This window comes from Podospora pseudoanserina, chromosome 5 (assembly GCF_035222485.1).
Source record: "Podospora pseudoanserina strain CBS 124.78 chromosome 5, whole genome shotgun sequence".
Taxonomy (NCBI): Eukaryota; Fungi; Ascomycota; class Sordariomycetes; order Sordariales; family Podosporaceae; genus Podospora; species Podospora pseudoanserina.
The window spans coordinates 2,879,009-2,899,267 of record NC_085924.1 but is presented as its reverse complement, the minus strand read 5'-3'; the positions used below and the strand labels follow the sequence as shown (position 1 = coordinate 2,899,267).

General features: G+C 53.0%; 7 protein-coding genes across 7 annotated transcripts; all 7 read left to right on the top strand.

Annotated features, from left to right (window-relative positions):
* Positions 1-854: 854 nt before the first annotated feature.
* SET5_3 (SET domain-containing protein 5) lies at positions 855-2,598 on the top strand (the record flags this gene model as incomplete). The annotated part of the gene is made up of 3 exons (XM_062947988.1): positions 855-1,908; positions 1,970-2,096; positions 2,157-2,598. The coding sequence occupies exons 1-3, from the start codon at positions 1,221-1,223 to the stop codon at positions 2,596-2,598; spliced, it is 1,257 nt and encodes a 418-aa protein (XP_062799292.1). The 5' UTR covers positions 855-1,220.
* Positions 2,599-3,024: 426 nt separating this feature from the next.
* QC764_507240 (uncharacterized protein) lies at positions 3,025-4,417 on the top strand (the record flags this gene model as incomplete). Its single annotated transcript, XM_062947989.1, has 2 exons — positions 3,025-3,433; positions 3,486-4,417. 2 exons carry the CDS (start codon positions 3,025-3,027, stop codon positions 4,415-4,417), a joined length of 1,341 nt encoding a protein of 446 aa, XP_062799291.1.
* Positions 4,418-4,773: 356 nt separating this feature from the next.
* On the top strand, positions 4,774-5,684 carry QC764_507250 (uncharacterized protein; the record flags this gene model as incomplete). Its single annotated transcript, XM_062947990.1, has 2 exons — positions 4,774-5,127; positions 5,193-5,684. The coding sequence occupies 2 exons, from the start codon at positions 4,774-4,776 to the stop codon at positions 5,592-5,594; spliced, it is 756 nt and encodes a 251-aa protein (XP_062799290.1). The 3' UTR covers positions 5,595-5,684.
* Positions 5,685-6,303: 619 nt separating this feature from the next.
* QC764_507260 (uncharacterized protein) lies at positions 6,304-11,375 on the top strand. The gene is made up of 3 exons (XM_062947991.1): positions 6,304-8,351; positions 8,560-10,495; positions 10,550-11,375. Exons 1-3 carry the CDS (start codon positions 7,872-7,874, stop codon positions 11,131-11,133), a joined length of 3,000 nt encoding a protein of 999 aa, XP_062799289.1. The 5' UTR covers positions 6,304-7,871; the 3' UTR covers positions 11,134-11,375.
* Positions 11,376-13,102: 1,727 nt separating this feature from the next.
* QC764_507270 (uncharacterized protein) lies at positions 13,103-14,195 on the top strand (the record flags this gene model as incomplete). The annotated part of the gene is made up of 2 exons (XM_062947992.1): positions 13,103-13,308; positions 13,404-14,195. The coding sequence occupies exons 1-2, from the start codon at positions 13,162-13,164 to the stop codon at positions 14,193-14,195; spliced, it is 939 nt and encodes a 312-aa protein (XP_062799288.1). The 5' UTR covers positions 13,103-13,161.
* Positions 14,196-15,636: 1,441 nt separating this feature from the next.
* On the top strand, positions 15,637-17,494 carry QC764_507280 (uncharacterized protein; the record flags this gene model as incomplete). Its single annotated transcript, XM_062947993.1, has 3 exons — positions 15,637-15,723; positions 15,792-16,225; positions 16,280-17,494. 3 exons carry the CDS (start codon positions 15,637-15,639, stop codon positions 17,121-17,123), a joined length of 1,365 nt encoding a protein of 454 aa, XP_062799287.1. The 3' UTR covers positions 17,124-17,494.
* Positions 17,495-18,615: 1,121 nt separating this feature from the next.
* QC764_0081990 (uncharacterized protein) lies at positions 18,616-20,246 on the top strand (the record flags this gene model as incomplete). Its single annotated transcript, XM_062940812.1, has 4 exons — positions 18,616-18,648; positions 18,713-18,851; positions 19,772-20,187; positions 20,238-20,246. 4 exons carry the CDS (start codon positions 18,616-18,618, stop codon positions 20,244-20,246), a joined length of 597 nt encoding a protein of 198 aa, XP_062799286.1.
* Between the last annotated feature and the right edge of the window lie 13 nt (positions 20,247-20,259).

The following is a 20,259-nucleotide window of genomic DNA, read 5'->3' as shown; positions in this document are numbered from 1 at the left end:
TGGTGTGGTGATCAGGAGCATTTGTTCTACCAACAAAGGCATACCGCCGCCGACCCAAAGAGTCCCGGGCTCTTATACACGAAGGCAAAGGCTCTTCAAGCAAACAGGTGCAATGGGATGGCCTCTCTGGTGTGCACACTTGCAGGCAACCAGATATTCATCAGCTCCATTGCCAAAATGGCAACACACACCGTGACTTCTGGGTAAATGAACGCGTCTATCCGCCATAAATCCAGTCTCAAATCCCGGAGCCGACTGCCACCATCCCATTACGTCGAACTGGCCTGGCAGTCAACAAGCAGCTTGACCGAGTCTTTGATGCTGAGTGTGGAGGACCCAAGGATTCAATGACAAGGATCACAAATGCTATATCAGTCATTCTAATGCGGACCGAGTGGCACTGCATGCCTGTCAAATGGGAACTTCATATCGAGTTTCCCAGGCATCTTGACCTCGACTTCATTTCGGTGCCCGATCGACAATGGAACATGATGCACCAAGTGCCGCTTCACATGCATGCATGCTCTCTCAACGGTTGAGCATTGAATGGTTACACCAAACCCAGATTTCAATCAGGCTAATCACTGTCGATCTTGCTACTTGAGATAACGTTTATCGACCGGGTCCAGAACTGTCCGAGAGGTGGTGAAGTGGACATGAATGATACATGAACAGAGCCACAGTTCTATATCTTTGTCTCCTGCTGCCCTGGTCGAGAAGAAACCTGCCTAGCTCTTGCTTTTGCCACCAAGTACGCAATTTTTCGTTTCACACCAATCTTGCCAGGCGATAAAGGTCAAAGCTGGGTCGCGCACCACAATACTTCCAGTGGTATTAGCCGGCGACGGAGGGTACATTATCGGCCCGGACTTTTTCGATGAGAGCCCTTGTCGGAGAATGGTGGCTACACACCATCCTTTTGAGAATGGCGCGGTTCAGGAGCCTCGCGCAGTACTCAGTCTCCGAATTCTTTTGCTCAACCGGTGTCAGTTGGCCAGGACACTCAATCAACCTAACAGGTCATGTCATGTACATTCAGTGTTAAGGAAAGTTTGAATGTATCGAAAGCCCTTGCCAAGGACAACACCCCATGTGGTCAACCCTCATCATGAAACATGATCTCCAGTACTCAGACCTCCTGGAATCTTCACTCCTCGAAGCTCTGAATCCCACAGATCTCTTTCTTTCCCAACCGAGAAGAATAATCATCATCCATCACCATGCTACTTACTCAAGTATTAGTCCCTCTAACACTCTTTGGACAGTCCCCCCTCGGTCCGCCACCCCAAACCTGCCCCCCAAATGAAGTCATCAACTACATCTCCACATGCCCCAAGCATCCACATATTATACCAGCGCCAGGATGCACCGCTAAGGCCAGCACAATCAGGCTGCCCTGGGCCGTCGGCTCTCTCTGCCATCGCACTGGCGACAAGGAATATTGCGTCTATATGCTTCCAAACTTCAACGATGGAAAGGGGATATCACTTGTGACTACCTCGTCCGTCATCTGCTCGGTTTCGACCCTACCTCATCACGACAAATGGTGGAGCACTCCCAACACTGCCAACACACCAGACCTGTTAGAGGTCAAGCCCATCGAAGGCAAGGGTCTAGGCGTGGTCGCAGCCAACAGAACCATCAGGAAAAACACCAGAGTGATGGTCGATGCGCCAGGGTTGATGATTGAGCACGGGGCTTTCACCAAGTTGAGAACAGAAATGCTGGCTGATTTGATTCACGAAGCGGCTAGCATGTTGCCATATCCCTCGCGCGAGGATTTCTTCGCCTTATCAGGGGCTGAGGGATTACTCCGAAATTCGAAGGAGAGCGCTCTGGCGATTGTTGGGAAGAATGCGTTCCATACCAAGATTGAGGACATAGAATTTCATGCTGTCTTTTTGGATGGTGAGACTTTCCCAGCTGGGTAATCAGGGTGATGCTGACAGATCTTGAAACCGAATCTCAGTGTCTAGAGTCAACCACGCCTGCAGCCCCAATGCTGCTTACCATTTTGATCCGCTGACCATGCGAAAGAGTCTTATCACAGTGCGGGATATCCACCCAGGAGAAGAGCTGACGATAGGATACGTCGAGTAAGTAATACCCATATTCCCTCTAGACATTCTGATTACACTAACAAAGAATATTTCTAGCTTGACGCAGCCCTCTCAGACTCGACAGGCATCCCTCTCACACTGGAACTTCACTTGCTCCTGCCCTCGATGCACCCAAGCATCTCGTCGCCAGAAAGAATCAGATGATCGCACAGCCCAGCTTGTAAACATCAGAAACGAGCTGGACCAGTACGATCACGGTGTTGAAGACGGCCCCGGGATGGCAGAACTCTTGACCATTCTCTATGAACTTGAGGGCCTAGAGGCTAGGCTGCACGAGGCATATTACCGCACCGCAATCGAGTTCAATGGTATCGGAAATAAGTGGGAAGCGATCAAGTTCGCGAGGCTGTGTTTGGAAAGAGGTCTCCTGTTGAAGGACGAGACCCGACCGTTTGTCAGTGAAATGAAGGCCTTGATCGAGGACGCCGAGGGACATTGGAGCTGGCGGTTCCGGTTGGGTGTTGGTCACCAGGACTGACAATGTTAAGGTATCATCCGATCCGTCATTCCAAAATCTCGGCCCCGAGCTCTCAGCCCTTGGTTTCAGCCGAATACCTGCGTCCCCGGGTCAGGCTCGTGTATCCGGGCCCGAGATCGCACAAGATGGCCACGCGCAACCATTCCCCCACACACCAAGTGACCACATCCAAGGCCTTGGCACCTTCCGGACATTCTGACAGACTGGCGGAGACCCCAGATTGGCACCTTCCCGTTTGTTTGTCCCTTGGGAGCGGCAGTTCCCCACGTTTTATCCGCCGAGGGCAGGTACGGATGGATAGCTACAAAACAGACGGGAACCTGGAAAGCTCTTCCCTGGGCAAAACATATAAAATTTCCAATCCCGTGCCCGTGTCTTGGATGTCTGTGGTACCCATCGTAGGGCAGAGCACACAATGCAATCAACATGCTGAAATCACCTGCTTTACCAATCCAACCACCACCACCACCACCACCTAGGATCACAACAATGACGACTTTAACAGTGTTACCGTCGGTGACCACCAAGCCCTACGACATCGTCGCCGCAGCTGAAGCCCTCCTAGAAGACGCCAAACGTCTGGCCGTCACCATCGACCAAGGCAGCGATAATGTCCCCCTCCGTCGCAAACTCGCCCAGACCGCCCGCACACTTGCCGTTGAAACATCGCACCCTCTTGACGCCGTAAAAGACGAATGGCTCACCACCTCCGGTATTGCCGTCTGGTCGTTGCTTACCTCGTGGAAGGCCTTTGACTTGATCCCCCTCACCGCACCAGGTTACATCACCTATGCCGACCTGGCCCGCCAGCTAGACGCCGATGAGTCGTTGATCAGTTTGTACTGTTCCCCCTTGCTGTGACCTACCGAGTTAACCAAGTTCTCCAGCACGGCTCATCACCCACCTCATCGCGACAGGCAAACTCTCCCCTGGCCCAGTTCCGAACTCGGTCTCCCATTCTAGGCTGTCACCTCTCTACATCTCCACCAACCCCGTTTCGGACCTCGCTGTGATTGCTGTAGGCAACGGATTCAAGCCCTTCTTCCAATGGCCGGATTATTTCTCCAAGTATGGCCGCCGCGAGCCGCTTGGACAGACTCACACGCCGTTTTCGTTTGCTTGGGGCCATGCTGAGCTTCCTCCGTGGGAAGTCAAGGCTTTGTATCCCGAGTACAGCGCTTCGTTCAAGCGATCGATGCAGGCCAAGAATATCTTTGGGGGGGATATACCCATTACCGGGGGGGGGGCGTTGTATGACGTTTCTTGGGTGGGTTCCAAGACACCAACGGATGAAAACACAGTCAAGATTGTGGATGTGGGAGGGGGAATGGGGCATTTGGTGAAGGAACTGCTGGAAAATGTGCAGGGATTGAAGCCACAAGAGTGTGTGCTTCAGGACCGACCTGATGTGATTGAGGGGGTGGAGAAGATGGGTGATCCAGGGCTGAAAGGGGTGAGGTTCATGAGCCATGATTTCCATGAGAGGCAGCCTGTGAGAGGCGCATGGGTGTATGTCTTGAGAAGGATCCTGCTTGATTACTCTGATGACCTGGCAGTCAACATTCTCAAGCAGGTGGCTGGTGCGCTGCCTGACGTCGACAAGGACGTGAGGGTTTTGATTGTTGAGTTCAAGCTATTCGAGGGGATCGGTCAGCCACCGCAGAATACGCACGTCGATTTGATGATGTTCAATCTGGGGGGCAAGCTGAGGAATGAGAGGATGTATAGGGATTTGGTTGAGAAGGCTGGGATGAAGGTGGTGAAGTATCATGTCCGGGCGGGTGATCCGCATTGTGTGGTTGAATGCGCCAAGGCTTGAGTTTGAGCATTTGGGCTAGGGGGCTGATGGCATCACGACCGGTTATTAGGGTTGTGGTGTTTTTGTGTGTATGATAGATAGGAAAGGACAATGAAAATAAGCTTGCGCCGTGTGCAAATCTTTCCCAGGGGAGGCTGAAAACGGCGGGGCATGTCATGACGTCAGTGACGGGTTCAATGTGAATCAATGACACGCTGAAAGGCCGCTGAGAGTAAACATCACGGTGGTATTTGTAGTTGAGATCCTCTACTTTTCCCGGGGCCAAAACAGTGTTTTCGACCGCAAATTTAAAGCCCTACTGACGATACTACCACTTCTCACACCTGAACAAGACCAACGGAATCTCTACAACCTTGATGGTACTCCGTCCTCACCACTTCTCAGCCGTCTCGAAGCGGATCATCACTCCTGCATTCACACGCCCTCTCTCAGCTTCCCCTCGATTTTTCAAAATGGCCGACCACAAAAACGAAAACAACAAGCGCAGCCGCGGCGACGAGCCTCACCAGTACCAGGCCAGCTCCCGGACCGACCGCGAGGAGGACCAGTGGAAGTTCCGCGCCCCGTACAAGATCCACGACAAGGGCGAGAACTTTGACGTCAAGTGGAAGGGCAAGTGCCACTGCGGTGCGGTGCAGTATGAGCTGTCGAGGGAGAAGCCGCTGGCGAGCAAGTACTGCCATTGCACTACCTGTCAGAGGATGCACGGGGTATGTCCCCACCAAAGAACAAGCTGTCGTCGTGGATATAGTGACTAATGAGAGAGAGGAAATAGGCACCCTTTCAATGGGCAGCGATTTTCCACAAGGAAGATATCAACTTTACCAATGGGCATCACGATCTGGGGTGGTACGACCCTACCGCCAAGTCGACTACTCACCATCTCCCGTGCAAAGTGCAGTGTGCCTACTGCCGGACGCCGATCATGGACGAGGGGAGGAATATGATTTTGTTGTTCCCTACGTTGATTGAGGGGATCAACACCAAGAAGGGGAGGGAGGCGTTTGCGGCGCAGTGTCACATGTTTTATCCGCAGAGGGTGGTGGATATCAAGGATGGGTTGCCAAAGTTTAGCAGGCTGGCGGACGAGAGCGACCTATGTGATGAGGAGACTGGGGAGGTGATGGAGGGGACTAACCCGAAGAAGGATAAGGAGAAAGAGAAGAAGAAGGAGTAGAGGTTGCCAAGAGTCCCATGGTTGCTGTACATAGGTAGGCAGGTAGGGCAAGGGAATGAATGGACTTGAAAAGAGGCGTTTAACTTTTTGAGTCACAGTGTGACGGTGTTACGATGGACAGAGGAGAGGGAGAAAACGAGCAGCTCACCCGGAAGATAATCCCTAAATGCCGCGCAAGAGAGCCCCGAGGGAGAGCCGACCCAGCGTTGCAGTACCATCACCAATTTCGGCCAAATCGTCTGAAACAGACGCACGTCATGTTGGATAAGACGTAAGTGGCTGGTGAGAGGGGGGGGAGTGCCTCGTCGGGTACCAATCCACTCCAGCGCAGCCCAAAGATTGAGCTTATTGGTGGTGTATGCATCTCGATAACGGTCGTACCGATGAGGGGGAAAACGTGGTATTTTCTCTCGATGTATGCTGTGTGATGGTGTGTTGGAGGGGCGGGAATGGGAGAGGGAGAGGGAGGAGAGAACCAGTCACGGAACCAGATCTCGCCATGTGAAGGAGATGGCGGCGATGGAATAACGGCAGGAGATCAAGGACAGCATCGTCGGGGAAATGCGGCCAATTCGGCGGCACAACTGCGGCAGGCCGGGAGAGAAACGACTCTCTGTGAGAAAAGCGAAGCGACGTTGAAAATGGCTCACTCAAGAGAGTGTGTTGCGGCGCTTGTCAGAAATGTGTTGCGTTTTTTTTTGTCGATGGCACACCACACACACAGAGAGAGACAGAGAAGGTCAGCTATTCAGGCTGATATGGTGTCGCGGATGTCGCGCGTCGTTGTCAGCAGAGAGGTGGCCAAAAAGAAAAATAGATAGGTGCAAGATCTAGCCAACCCTTTTGAGGCCCGTCATCCCGTGGCCCTGGCCGGCAGGGGTGTTGTCGTCCTGGTCAGGCCTGGAACATATCGCTCGGCATCGCGATTGTGGCTGCTGCACCTGCAATCAAGCTTATCGTGACATGACACTGTACTGAACCAAACTCTCAGGCGGCGTGTCGCCTCAAAAAAACAACGTTAGAAGCCCCCCCCTGGAACCTGGAAGCTGTGGTGGAATCCACACACCCAAGCACCCGACCCAAGGCACCAAGCAACTCCCAAGAGCACGTTTCCCTCTTTTAGTCTTGGTCGGTCCAGAGCGAGTAAAAAGGCGCTTGTCCGCACCTCCAACCGTTCCCTCCCCTCCCCCGGTGCGTTGTTCTTTCGTCACCTGCCTCCTCCCCCCTCCATCTCCATCCCCAGCAATCCGATCTTGGAAAGCAACGACGACGGGAGCACTTGGGTATCCAGCGAAAACACGTGCCGCGCTCGGAGAACAACCGCCGCCCCGAGAACTGGCAAGGAAAAAGCAAACCACTCTTTTTTTATCTTTGCCCTTAGTGGTGCCACTAACCATTACGTCAGGACCAGTCGGTGAGTGGTCAATGCTTTTCTTCCTTCAGCCCCTCCTTGTCACCGTCCCCATCATGGCATTCTATTACATGACATGCGGCCTCACTTTCAGCTGTTGGGGAAAGTGGAGCCATGAATCATATGGGGTCATGAAGAAGAGAGAGAGAACCTTGGAAAACAATAGAGCGCAGAAGAGAAGGGGAAAGAAAAAGAGAGGGACACAGCGAGACGGAGAACCAAAAGAAAAAAAAAGCTTTGGGCCTTGGTGCAGAGTACCCCGCCATTTGCTGGGCGCTGGCTGTCAAAATGCCCCTCACCTCCAATAAGCGGATGGTGCCCAATCACGGAGCAACATCGCGAAATACCGGGCGGTGCATTGCGGGCCATTGAAGCAACAGCAGCAGCAGCAGCAACAACAGCGCGTCCGGGCAGCCAGCAGCAAAAGCAACCGAGATCGGGAATAGCTGCAGGAGTTGCCGGAGGAAAAGAGAGAGTGAGAGAGAGAAGACAAAGACTCGCGGCTGGAAGGACGCCGAAAGATTGAGAGACCCCACCGGGCTTTCGCTACCCACAGGCCTGAGCCCTGTTCAGCTTTGCTTCCTGCCCCTGACTGTGCGCTCCACGAGTCCAGTCATCTCGTCTTTCATCCCGTCATAGAGCTGCGAGTTTGCCAACTTGTGCCTCTTCCTCTGCAGAAAGACAAAACAGGACACTTTACCCTTTACACTTTATTACACTACACTACACTACACTACCCCCATTACACTTTTCACTACTGCAAAAACCAACATCCTTTTCTGTCTTTCTGTCTCTGCGTCTCCCGTCCTCTGCCGTCTCTCTCTAATCACCATATACCATCGAGACATCCGTTAACACGCCTAACCATGGTGCAGAAACCAGAGGACCAACAAGGCTCGAAAGGCCTGCCTCATCGTCCCCAAGTGCCCTTACGAAACGACTCCTTCCTCCCGCCCCATCTCCGATCGTCAGTCACCGCCGTGCCCGTGACGCCCGACATCACCCAAGAGACGTACGAGTCGGATAACAGCAACAACTCGAGCGGTGGCCAAGGACCGTCCAGAGGGGACTACTTCTCGCGCAGAGTCCTTGACCACGCCATTGCCGCTTCTCCCGCTCCCGACAGCACAAACCGCGAAGGGCAGTCGTTCCATAACAAGGTGACTGTTGGTGCACAAGAGGGCAAGAATTGGATGAACAGGCTCACCGAAGCTACCATGGCCGGCCGCAGAGAGTCCATGTCCGAGTTTCGGGAGATCAGCCCGGATCTCGCGCTCAGTGGAAACATCATCTCAGCAACCTTTAACATCCCCCATTCGCTAAAGTACAGGAAAGGCTCCGACTGGGTATGTCTCGTGTCTCTCTTTTTCTTCTTCTTCTTCTTCTTCTTCTTCTTCTTCTTCTTCTTCTTCTTCTTCTTCTTTATCTTCTTATCTTCTTCCTCCAACGGTGGTGTCGTTGATGTTCAACGGCGCCAAGTGGCTTGCATTCATCGAGTAGCAACGGTTTGCCAAGTTTCGGAATGGTGGGGCTGATGTCATCATTGTGCTGCAGGAGTTGACACCCCGCCGAGGCCAGTCGGCACTTTTCGACTCCTTTTCCTACCTCTCGTCGGACGACTCACCATGGAACCACATCGTTGTGGCCTGGACTGGCGAGATTGAGACCCCGACCGACACCCCGTCGCCTCCCGGCACGCCGCCCACCACCACGGTCCACCTCAGCGCTCTCAACCATCTCTCTAAGCCTGTGCCCATCGATGGCGTTGCCCCGCCCACCCCTCCGTTGGTCGACGGCCTCTGGATTCCCCGGGATGACATGCTGCGTCTCGAGAATCAGCTCTCCCACAACAAAAGAATAAAGACGATCCCCGTCTGGCTGGCCGACGACTCGGACGGGCTGGACGAGGGCATCCGCTTGAAGGACCAGGCAAGATGGAGACGCTATGCCGAGCACGACCTCTACACCCTCTTCCACTACAGACAACACGAGCCCACGGACGGCCGTGCTGAGAGAGTGCAATGGGCCGACTACTACCGCATGAACCAAAAGTTTGCTAACAGGATCCTTGAGGTCTACAAGCCCGGCGACATTGTCATTGTGCATGACTATAACCTGATGCTGCTGCCTAGCATGCTGCGGCAACGGTCTCCTCACATGTACATCTCGTTTTACTTGCACTCGCCTTTCCCCAGCAGCGAGTTTCTGCGCTGTCTGCCACGGAGAAAAGAGGTCCTCGAGGGCGTGCTCGGCGCCAACCTGGTGGGGTTCCAAAGCTATAGCTACTCCCGCCACTTTGCCAGCTGCTGCACGCGCATTCTGGGCTTCCCATCCGACACGGCAGGAATCGACGCTTATGGAGGTCGAGTAGAGATCGGTGTGTTCCCCATTGGCATTGACGCAACCAAGGTGGCCAGTCTTGCATGGACAGACGAGGTCAACACTAAGTATGGGAACTTGAAGAAGTTGTACGAGGGCAAGAAGGTGATTGTGGGCCGTGACCGTCTGGATACTGTCCGCGGCGTCGCCCAGAAGCTGATGGCCTTTGAGCGGTTCCTCGAGATGTACCCCGAGTGGCGCGAGAAGGTCGTCCTTATTCAGGTCACTTCTCCCACCAGCATTGAGGAGGAGGGAGATGGTTCCGAGAGCAAGATCGCCAGCCGTGTGAGCGAACTTATTATGAAGATCAACGGCATGTACGGTTCGCTTGGATTCTCCCCTGTGCAGCACTACGCCCAGTACATCAGCCAAGAAGAGTACTTTGCTCTCCTCCGCGCCGCCGACATCGGCCTCATCACCTCGGTCAGAGACGGCATGAATACTACTTCGTTGGAGTATGTTATTTGCCAGCGCGACACTGCCGGTCCCCTGATTCTCTCCGAGTTCAGTGGCACAGCCGGCTCTCTCAAGGACGCGATTCACATCAACCCATGGGATTTGTCGGGCGTCGCCGAAGCCATCAACAATGCTCTTCTCATGCCAAAAGACAAGCGCGAGGCAATGCAGAATAGTCTGCTGGCTCACGTCACCAGCAAGAATGTGCAGTTCTGGATTGTTGGTTTCCTCAGGCGCTTGGTCAATGTTCTTGGTAGCCGCAAGAACATCATCTCGACTCCTCTTCTGGACCGCTCCGAGATGCTTAGAAGGTACCGGGCGGCCAAGAAGCGCCTGTTCATGTTCGACTATGACGGCACGCTCACCCCCATAGTGCGGGAGCCCAGCGCTGCTGTTCCTTCGGAGCGCGTCATCACCAGCTTGAAGGCGCTTGCTGCCGACCCCCAGAATGCCGTCTGGATTATCTCTGGCCGCGACCAGGAGTTCCTGTCTCATCATCTGGGCCACATTTCGGGTCTTGGCTTCAGTGCCGAGCATGGCAGTTTCATGAGAAACCCAGGCTCGACCGAGTGGGAGAATCTGGTGGAGAAGTTCGACATGGGCTGGCAAGAGGAGGTCATTGCCGTGTTCCAGAAATACACGGACAAGGTCCCGGGTAAGTCTTTTTTTCGGTCACCCGAGGCTTGCGACGCTGACTGACCATTTCTAGGATCGTTTATTGAACGAAAACGGTGCGCTTTGACGTGGCATTACCGCCTGGCCGATCCCGAACAAGGCCTCCACATGTCACGCGAATGCCAAAAGGAGCTTGAAGACACCGTGGCTCGCAAGTGGGATGTGGAAGTGATGCCCGGAAAGGCCAATATTGAGGTTCGCCCTACATTTATCAACAAGGGAGAGATCGCGAAGCGCCTTGTCAACACGTACAATGCTGAGCTCAAGGCTCTCGAGTCCCACGACGAATCGGCCCGCAAGCTCGAATTTGTTCTCTGCATGGGAGACGACTTTACCGACGAGGACATGTTCCGTGCCCTCAACGGCCTGTCTGCGCCCAACGATGGCACAGCCGAGGTGGAGGCAGAGAACACCTTTTCCGTGACCGTTGGAGCCAGCACCAAGGTTACGCTGGCCAGGTGGCATGTGTTGGAGCCGCAAGACGTTATTGAGTGTGTTGCGCTTCTTGCGGGTGTTGGCGGCAGCGGGACGGGCGCCACAGACGGTGTCTTGAGCATGGGGGAGAACAACCTGGCAGCGCTGGCGGCTGTGGAGGACCACATCCCCGAGAAGCTTTGAAGGGACACGCGGTGAAAAGAGCGAAGTTACAGACAGGCGGTACCTTTATTTGTTTTTGATAGGCGGGGGAAGACTATGATATTATCAGCGATTACCGCCATGCATTGCTTGAGTGTGCTGTTTTAGAGGTTATGGAATGATACAGGCTGGAGGCATCCTTTATTTTGTCATGAGCAAGAAGATTTGGTTGGTTGGCTATATAGAGTTAGTCAATTCAACATTATCATGCAATGTCTAGTAACCCCAGGCTTGTAAACAACTTCATGAAGTGGAAGCACCGTCACTTCGACCTTCCCCAGTCTGGGAACCGCCACCAGCACCAACAAACACAACTAGCACTGCCGCATAGGCCGCCGTGCACGCGACGACATCTTTTGGATGGGAATCGTTCATGAACAAAGCCAAAATAACTGCCACGCCCAAAACACAACACGATGTCGTGATGATGGCGACGCCTTCACTCGGATTGCGCACCATGATGAGCATCGGGCCCACGAGGGCCAGTCCGCCACCCAAAGCCATAAAGAAGCGCTGCCATAGCATTTTCTGATCCTTTGACTTTTTGTATTTTGACAGCCCTGAAGTGCTTTGCGTCAAAGCCAGCCTCAGCTCTCTGGTGATGATACTCAGGGGATCATCCACGGCGAGTTCCGGTTGGGGGGCGGCGGCTACAGGGTTGTCAAGGGCTTTCATGGTAGCGAGGATAGACTGGGTCTGGAATGACCGGAAGAGATCTTTACCCTCCTGACGAAAGAAGGCGTAGTCTCGCAGTGCGGTTGCTGAAAAGGGTAAGGAAGTTGTCAGGCTTGGGCAGGAGGATGGAGAGCGGGAAGGCAAAGCAAGGTAGGTTGAATATACTGTACCGATCTAGATCTCGCCTCAATTCCTCTGGCATAGCCACGTCGATGAGAGATTGGGCTGACTCAACCTTGTGTATGATCTCGTGGCGGAGGACTTTGATGCGGGAGGAGAGGATGCTGTATCTATAGACAACCTCGAGGGCGGTGATTTCGTCGGGCGTTTCGGCAGCCGTCCGGGATTGCTGCTGTGAGCGTGCCGCTCTCTCCAGTGTTGCGAGACGGGTGAGGGAACTGTCGACTGGTGAGAGGGGCATGGGGTTTGATCGTGATCTATGTGCTTTGGGGCTGGATGGACCCCTCTCGGGGTCTGCTTGTATTGCTGTGGGTAGTGGGCGTGATGGCATCATCATTTAGGTATGTTCCCGGCTTTAAGACTTCAAAAGGATACAACATTTCTGGCACCTTGAGATGGTCAAGAGAGAAGAAGGTGGGTTGAACGCGGGGTCATAAGCTGGACAATCATGGGGAAGGCTGGACGAGAAGAAATTAAAGGGTTACCTTTGTGTTGAAGACTGCACTTTGTGGATGCTATCAGCTTTTCCCGGCCACACACCTGCAGCTCGCGGGCGCAATATTGCAGATGTGGCGTCATCACCAACATTGTTATCTACAGCCTTGTCGTCAAACGGTGTGATGTTCTCCCGGCTCAACGACAAGGAAACAGCCTAGGAGGGCAAAGAGGGAACCAATTAATAGGGAGACATGGCACGAGCTTCTTTGTGCAACTTTGACATTTTACAGCCAAAGGGTGACATTAGCACGCTGCCTCTCAAACAATGCAAATTCCTTTGGGGCTTCCCACGAATATATTCTGGTCCTCCTTCCCAACAGAGAACTCGTATTAACTTCATGTAACTCAACCCAGCTTTTCGGAGTCAGCTGTCCACTTGCGGCGGGTAGGTACTCGAATTGTCCGTGAACAGCGCAAATTTCCCCGGGTCAGCTAGCCTCTGACACCGGTCAAGATGATGTCACCCCCTTTGGAGCACAGTTTCCTTCCCGGGAACTCACGGGAAGCGGACAACTACATCCATCGCCTGGTATTATCGACTGAAGACCCCACTCTGGCGATTCGGTCAGTCCCCAAACGTTTGGTACTGCGCTTCTTTCTCAGCTCCGAACAAGGAGCCATGGCACTGATGCTGCGGCGGTCGTTGACCACTTCAAAATGAACACTCCCCCATCTACATGCAGTTCTGGGAAATCCACGCCGTTGAAAAAGGACAATGACAGATCCAGGATGCAGTCTTTTGCCCTCCCCGTCGACCCGGCAGACCTGCAGTTGGGTGATCCGCTACCTCCTGATGACCCGCACGTGAGTTACCTACTTATACATCATCTCTTCGTTGGGACCCTAGCCCTTTCTTGGAAGCTGACGCGGCAGGAACGTGTTTTCGTTCTTCTCATTAGGCCATCTCTGTCCACCTCCCAACCTGGAACGACAGTCTCGGATGGGTTACGAAAGACCCCTCGGTCTTGCAAGCCATGAAAACCGGTTACCCGCGCTTCTTCATGCCAAGGGTGGTTGATCAGTTGGGGCGAAGACTGGCGCGACACTTGGGTGTGGGGGATGATGGAGCGCCTATGATGTTCGCGTCCAGGACGTGGGCTGAGATGTTCAGGAGGTACATGGGTGAGGAGCTTCTTGCGGGTGGTAGAGTGTGGGGAGTTAGGTGGGATGGTGGAGCGGTTGATTCAGATGACGATGAAACGGGGACTTGTTTGTGGTTGGCGGTTGTTGTAGGGGAGCCCAAGGGTGCTGAGGTGTCTAAAGCACGGAGGTTTTGGCAACACACTGGATATGGCATCTCGAGTCGGAGGGCGGTGTTTTGGTTGGACAGGGCATCCTTTCTGAATAGGGGGTCGTGTCGAGAAGGACACGAGTTAGTAAATGGGATACAACAGAACGGGTTCCATTTAGATGGAGATACCTGCGGTGGGGACTCTGTTGACCAGGCCAAGCAGGACATATCAGACCGGATTGCAGGTCTGCTATCCGATGGAGACATGGTTCTTAGGAAAGATGATGTGCTATTGTATCCAGGAGGAATGGCTGCTATTTCGGAGCTGATAGCAACCAGAACGGATTCAGGGACTTCATTGGGGAGCGGAGATAGCAAGAAGCCTAACGTGGCTGTTTTTGGGCAAGTTCCGTTGCAATCCTTCTACCTACCCAAGATGTTGTGGTCGTCTAACCTGTGACAGATTTCTCTACGTCGATACGATCAAAGTGCTGGAGCGAGTACACAACTGTCAAGTTACGGTCTACGGGTATTCCTACGCCGATACAGAGCGATTCGAGCGTCAACTACATAACGGCGAACAGTTCCACGCTGTCTTTACCGAGTTCACCGGCAACCCTCTGTTACAATCGCCCCACCTCGAACGATTAGCCTTTTTGCGAAAATCGTTTTCTTTTGTTCTGGCCGTGGACGACACCGTGGGAACGGCCGCTTGCCTGCGTATTTTGCAATATTGCGATGTGGTCTGCACCAGTCTGACAAAGATGTTCAGCGGAAAGTGTAATGTCATGGGCGGTTCACTTGGCCTCAATCCCCATTCAACGCTGTACACGAGTCTCAGAGAAGGTTTACACAACCGACAACAGCGTCAGAAGGACGTATGGTATTGGGAAGATGTTTTGGTGATGGCCGAAAACTGTCAAAGCTTTGAGGAGAGAATTCAGGTTGCCAGTGAGAATGCTTTGGCTGTGGTTGAGTTAGTGCAAGAAAGTCCGGTGGTCAAGAAGGTTTATTATCCGTCATTGGGAGACACGAGGCGGTATGATGCTTACAAGCGGCCTGGTGCGGGATATGGCTTTTTGCTAAGCGTTACATTCAAGAAAAAAGAGGAGGCTGTGGCGTTTTACAACGGGCTGAATGTTGCCAAGGGGCCAAGCCTGGGGACAAACTTTACGCTTTGCTGTGCGTATACACTACTGGCGCACTACAATGAGTTGGATAGAGCAGCTGAGTTTGGAGTAGAGGAGTGTTTGGTGCGGATCAGCGTTGGGGTTGAAGAAAGGGGTTGGCTGTTGGGAAGGGTCAAAGGGGCGTTGGAGGCTGCCAGTTTTGTTTGAGAAACATACAATCTGTTGAGGGCATCACACGAAGCTGGATTGGATCTCAGCCCGGCGTCATCAATTTCAACAGTCACAATGGTGCTGCACAACTTCAAGATCTTCCAGGAACGCCATGAACCTCGTGGAAAAATATTGATGTTGCTGACAGCTGTGGTGAGATTTTAGTAGGCTCCGTGTTTAAGATGAGGCTCACCTCCGCGTGTAAGCTGCCAAGATGAGAACCCTCAGTAGGTACCTCGGAGAAGCAGATGGCTACGAGACATTCAAAAACAGCGTGAGTAATCAACCGATACCAAGATTACTATACGAACAGCTTTGGGGCACATACCGAGCATGCGGACACGGAGAGAAAAGATGCGGCCAATCTCAGTCAGGGGTAGCTTTCATCTCATGTACATGAACAGGCTGACATGGAACTATTGTCTGGCAAGTTCCACCATCGTGACATTTACCGAGGGTATAGACATTGGCGAGTACTTATAGCTACCGTCCACGCAGCCCTTTCTCTCCATGTCCATGCGTTCTTTGAGTTGATTTCACTATCCATCTGACCACTCTACCATGATGCGCCACGCAAAGCTTTTCGCGGCCCTGGCCACGGGGGCGACAGCACACCACGCGCTCTTTGCGCCGGGTATGCATTGTCGTGTAAGTCGTCCATCGATATTTGTCGTTTATCTTTCTGGCTCTCAACTTGACTGACATCCAGATTTCAGGGCGGCAACAACCCAGCAGTGGACGATCAAAACACCAACCTCGTCGTCAACCCCCTCTATAACCTCACCAAGGAGCAGTGGTGGATGCAAGCGGACCGAGGCTGTAACTTCGTGGGCCCCCCCAGCGGACAGTCCCTCGCTCTACCTGCAGGAGGTATCTTTACTGGTGAAATCGCCGAGAACCGCGCCTTCACCACTCTCTCCTACAATGGTGATCTCACGACAGACTGGACAGACGGACGGGACCACCCTGTGAACTGGACCGGCCCCAGCACAGGAGAGGGCTGTCTGGTTAACAACCCTGACGGGTTTGGTGGTCCGTTACATACCCAGAACGAGACCAGGGCCACAGGCACTGCGCTGGCGATTTCGTACAATTCCAACTTGGCGAAGGTGAATATGGAGAATTTAGTTGTCATCTCTGTTGCCCCCAAGTAAGTTCGCCGCTCTCCTTTCGCAGCACAGTCATCTAATCAGTTTATGTGAAGCACCCCCTGGAAACGCCTGGTCAACTACCCCATCCCCGCCGACCTCCCCCCCTGCGCCCCAGGCCAATGCTACTGCGCCTGGCTCTGGGTGCCCGACGGATGCGGCGAGCCAAACATGTATATGCAAAACTTCCGCTGCCACGTTCCAGGGAGCACGTCAGTTCGTCGGTTGGGCGTTGCCCAGCCCCCGGTGTATTGTGCGAATAACCCTTCTGCTTGCGTTAAAGGCCCAAAACAGATGATCGCCTGGCATCAGCGGACTGGCAACAATGTTGTCACCCCGGGGGACGTCACACCGCCGTATAACTCCAAGATGGGCTTTTTCGCAGGAGCGCAGAACGATATCTTTGAGCCGAGGGTGGGGTGTTTTGTTGATTCTGACTCTCCTCGCGTTCTGCCGCATCAGATCAGTAGCATTACCGGTGGCATGACAACGGAGAAGTGTATTTCTGCCTGTGAGACGGCGGGATATTTCTATGCGGGAGTCGAATACAGCACCGAATGCTTTTGCGGCAACTCCCAGCCTGGGTCGGGGTTGTTGGTGGCTGATGGGCAGTGTGATATGCCTTGCGCGGGTGACGGGGGAGAAACATGTGGAGCGGGGTGGAGGATTGAGGTTTATGGGACAGGGAAGTACCCGGCTAGTTCTTACACTCCTGCTGTGTCGCCTGTTTTGACTACGTCGACGTGGCTGTATCTTTGTCCTGAGGTTCAATGGGGTGGGAGTTGCGAGAATATCAGGGTTGGGCACGCGGAGAAGTGTGTCAGTTTGGCGGGGACTGACCTTTACAAGAGAGTTAGGTCTGCTGGGCCGGATATGGGGAGGTGTGTGTTGTTTAGGTGAGTACACTTGGTTCTGCTGGTTTGAACTTGTTGCGATGCTAACGGGAGCGTTTAGGGGTGATAACTGCGAGAGAGACTCGGGGACGTACTTCCCGCTCGTATACCCAGGGGTTAATAACTTTGGGACGCAAAATGATGCTTGGGGATCAGTAAGATGCCGGCCTTGATATCTGGAGGGGGCAAAGACACTAGATAGGGGAAAAGCTGGTCGAGGGGCAAAAAAGGGGTATTATGTTTGTGTGTATTGAAGAAGGAGCGCTACTTGTAATGAACAGCCGTGACAGCGTCTAAGTGTCGACACTGTAATTCTTCAACTCTAAATCTACATCGTGCCTTTTCTGATGGGTGCTAATTTCATCAGAAACAATTGTATCTGCCCGCCCCAACGCTAGTTGATCCCTCCTCCTCTCCGCCCGTTTACTCTCAGACTCGGCAATTTGGTCTCCCTCGCTCGTGCCAAACTCTCTTCCTCCTGAGCATACTCTCTCTCGGATATCGCCTTGAGCTTCGTCCTCCCAATAATCGGCCAAGCACGCGCCACTCTTGTAACAGCAACCTTCTCCAACGATGCCGTCCCCAACAAAATGTCAATGTCTGGGAAATCGACCAGGTCAAACCAACCCTCGTGTATCTTGCTCTCTCCATGCCCGCACCAGTTGAGTAAAACCCTATGGGTTGGGGTCAGTGAGCCGTTACCTACACCCCTGATGGCAATCTGGGCGTCTTTTGGAATGGGCACAAGAGTGACGTGCTTTAGTGCATTGGCTTAGCGGAGATAGGAGACGGAAACCAAGTCGAGGTCGGATGCGCTGTCTAATTTGACTCTGGCGGGATAGTACTTGAATGCTTGTCCAGGATGTTTGGCGTGGGGCTGGTCGATTATGATTCAGATGGGCAGCATCAATGTTGTATTTCTCTTGGGAGAGCTGGCCGAAGCCTCTTGTCCACACTTGTTCGACGAGTTTCAAGTGGTTGGTCTGATGAACGAGTGCAAGACTGTCTGGGTTCTTGGTGGTATGTGCGCCGGACATCAGAGGGGCTGGATCATCGTCTAGGGATGCTTGGTATGCAGAATCGGAGTCATTCTGCCCGAGGTCTGGAATTGCTAGGGCTGATAGTTTTGCCATGGCGGCGCTGTGTGGCGTGTTGGAAACTCAAATTTCTATGTATACTTTTGGTAGAGTCTTGCCTGTATTTACCTCATTTCAACCAGCTGCTGTCGAAGCTTAATTCTGTCAAGTGGCTTATCAGAAAGTTTCACTGCTATTCCCCGGTGACTTGGCTTCCTGTTCACTTAGAGCACAAGTCTCTCAGAAGCAATACACTTCCCTTATATGCGGCCAGAGACTTGTCCAGCTCGGTCTGATTGTAATAGATTCGCAAATTCTGACCCATTGGGAATCTCTTCAGCTTGTTAGAGTTCCGTTGTAGCTTGAAAGAGTGCTCATCATAACTTGCCCTTTGGCGTCGGCAGGTCTCCAAGGCCTCCAAACATGGTCTGGAGCGTCAACGGGTCGGTCAAGAATGTGCTCGCATTCTCGTAGAACGCGCTGCAAAACAGAAAACTCGGTCTGCTGTGCCTGAAAGTAGGATTCGGCTCGCTTTACCTTTTGGGCAAAGTCGGCAAGTAAGGCGACCATTGCGACGAATATTGTCATGAGGGTGATGATGGAGGAGACCAACAGGACTAGAGTGATGGGACTGATGAGCCAGAATTGGTCTTCTTGGGGTATGTTGGTGGAGGTGATGTATTGGTTAATCGGGCACCGCAATAAAGTCGAAAACGAAACACCATGTGGAACATGAGAAGACTTTATCTTGTTTTACCTTGCCATCATCAATCTCAAGTGTAACCAGGATGCCTATCATCCATCCATCACCACCCAATCAACGTTAGCATGAGCGGCAAGGCTTTACATAACCACAGTTCATCGAGGATAAGCATTACGGGCGAGTGCGGGAAGGATTCTGTCGATGGGGTCCTGGACTCAACTGGTCTCTTGTGTGGTCCGCGGATGGCGGGGGGCCTCTGATATGGCCCTCGAGGCGGTCCCCTTGCCCCTAACCCAACACTTCGGCCCACCACACCAGCTGAGACAACCCTCAAACCCGTATTTACACCTGCATCATCTTTTCTCAGAGGCAGGTTTCTTTGTTCTTCAAAACAAACACACCATGCACGACTTTTAACCTCCGCTCCCTCCCGGATATCCCAGGTTAGCAGCCTTTATGAGAGGGAGTGAGAATGAGGCTGCTATTCTGAAGAAGATTTGATCAAGCGAATGTCTTGGCGCTATATCGCTGCAGGCCGAGGTTGTTGAGCTAGGGCAAGAGTATCGGGATCAGTGTTTGCTTGACCACCAGGATGATCCAACGTTGCGACTTTCTGAGAATATGAAGCTTTCACGGGAGAAGAAGACTATGCAGTACCACAAGATGGTGGAGTTGTGAGAGAAGCTGAAAGGGTACAGTACGAAAAGTTTATCTTTCCCATTGCCTCGGCAGGATGCTAATCTTGAACGCCAGAAAAATTCATACTCCCAAGGTGGGTCGCTGTCACAAACGCATCAGATCACCATTGACGCGTGATAGTCCACCAAATGAACACCGTTCCCTCCCCTCAACCTTCCTAACTCTCTGCCCTCGAAGACTGGCTACGCGACTTCAGAGGCGGCAGTTCCTTCCTCCAGTCCAACGAAGCCTTCACCTGGGCAGACCCTAACCCCTCGTCATATCTCTGCCTGAGCGCACCGGTCAAAGAAACCGACCCTTTTACCGCTTTCATCACTGAGAAGATTCTCAAAACTTATCGCCACCTCCTCGGCCGTCGCATCAACACCGGCCAGGCTGTCGACACAGACACAGGCCACACTTTGTATAGTCCTTCTCGAATCAGCAAAGCAAGCAGTCTCATCACAACTGTTCTTGCGTCTACCTTGCCGGTATTGACAATCCTGGTGCTGAACGGGCTGGACAGCACAGATGCGAGAATAGGGGTGACGGCAGGGTTTACGGTGCTGCTTACGCTGGTGATTGCCGTGTTTAACGATGCGAAGAGGATAGAGGTTTTTGCGGCTACCGCTACGTATGTTGACCCTGTGTCGGGAATCCACAGGGTGAATGACTGCATGAAATGC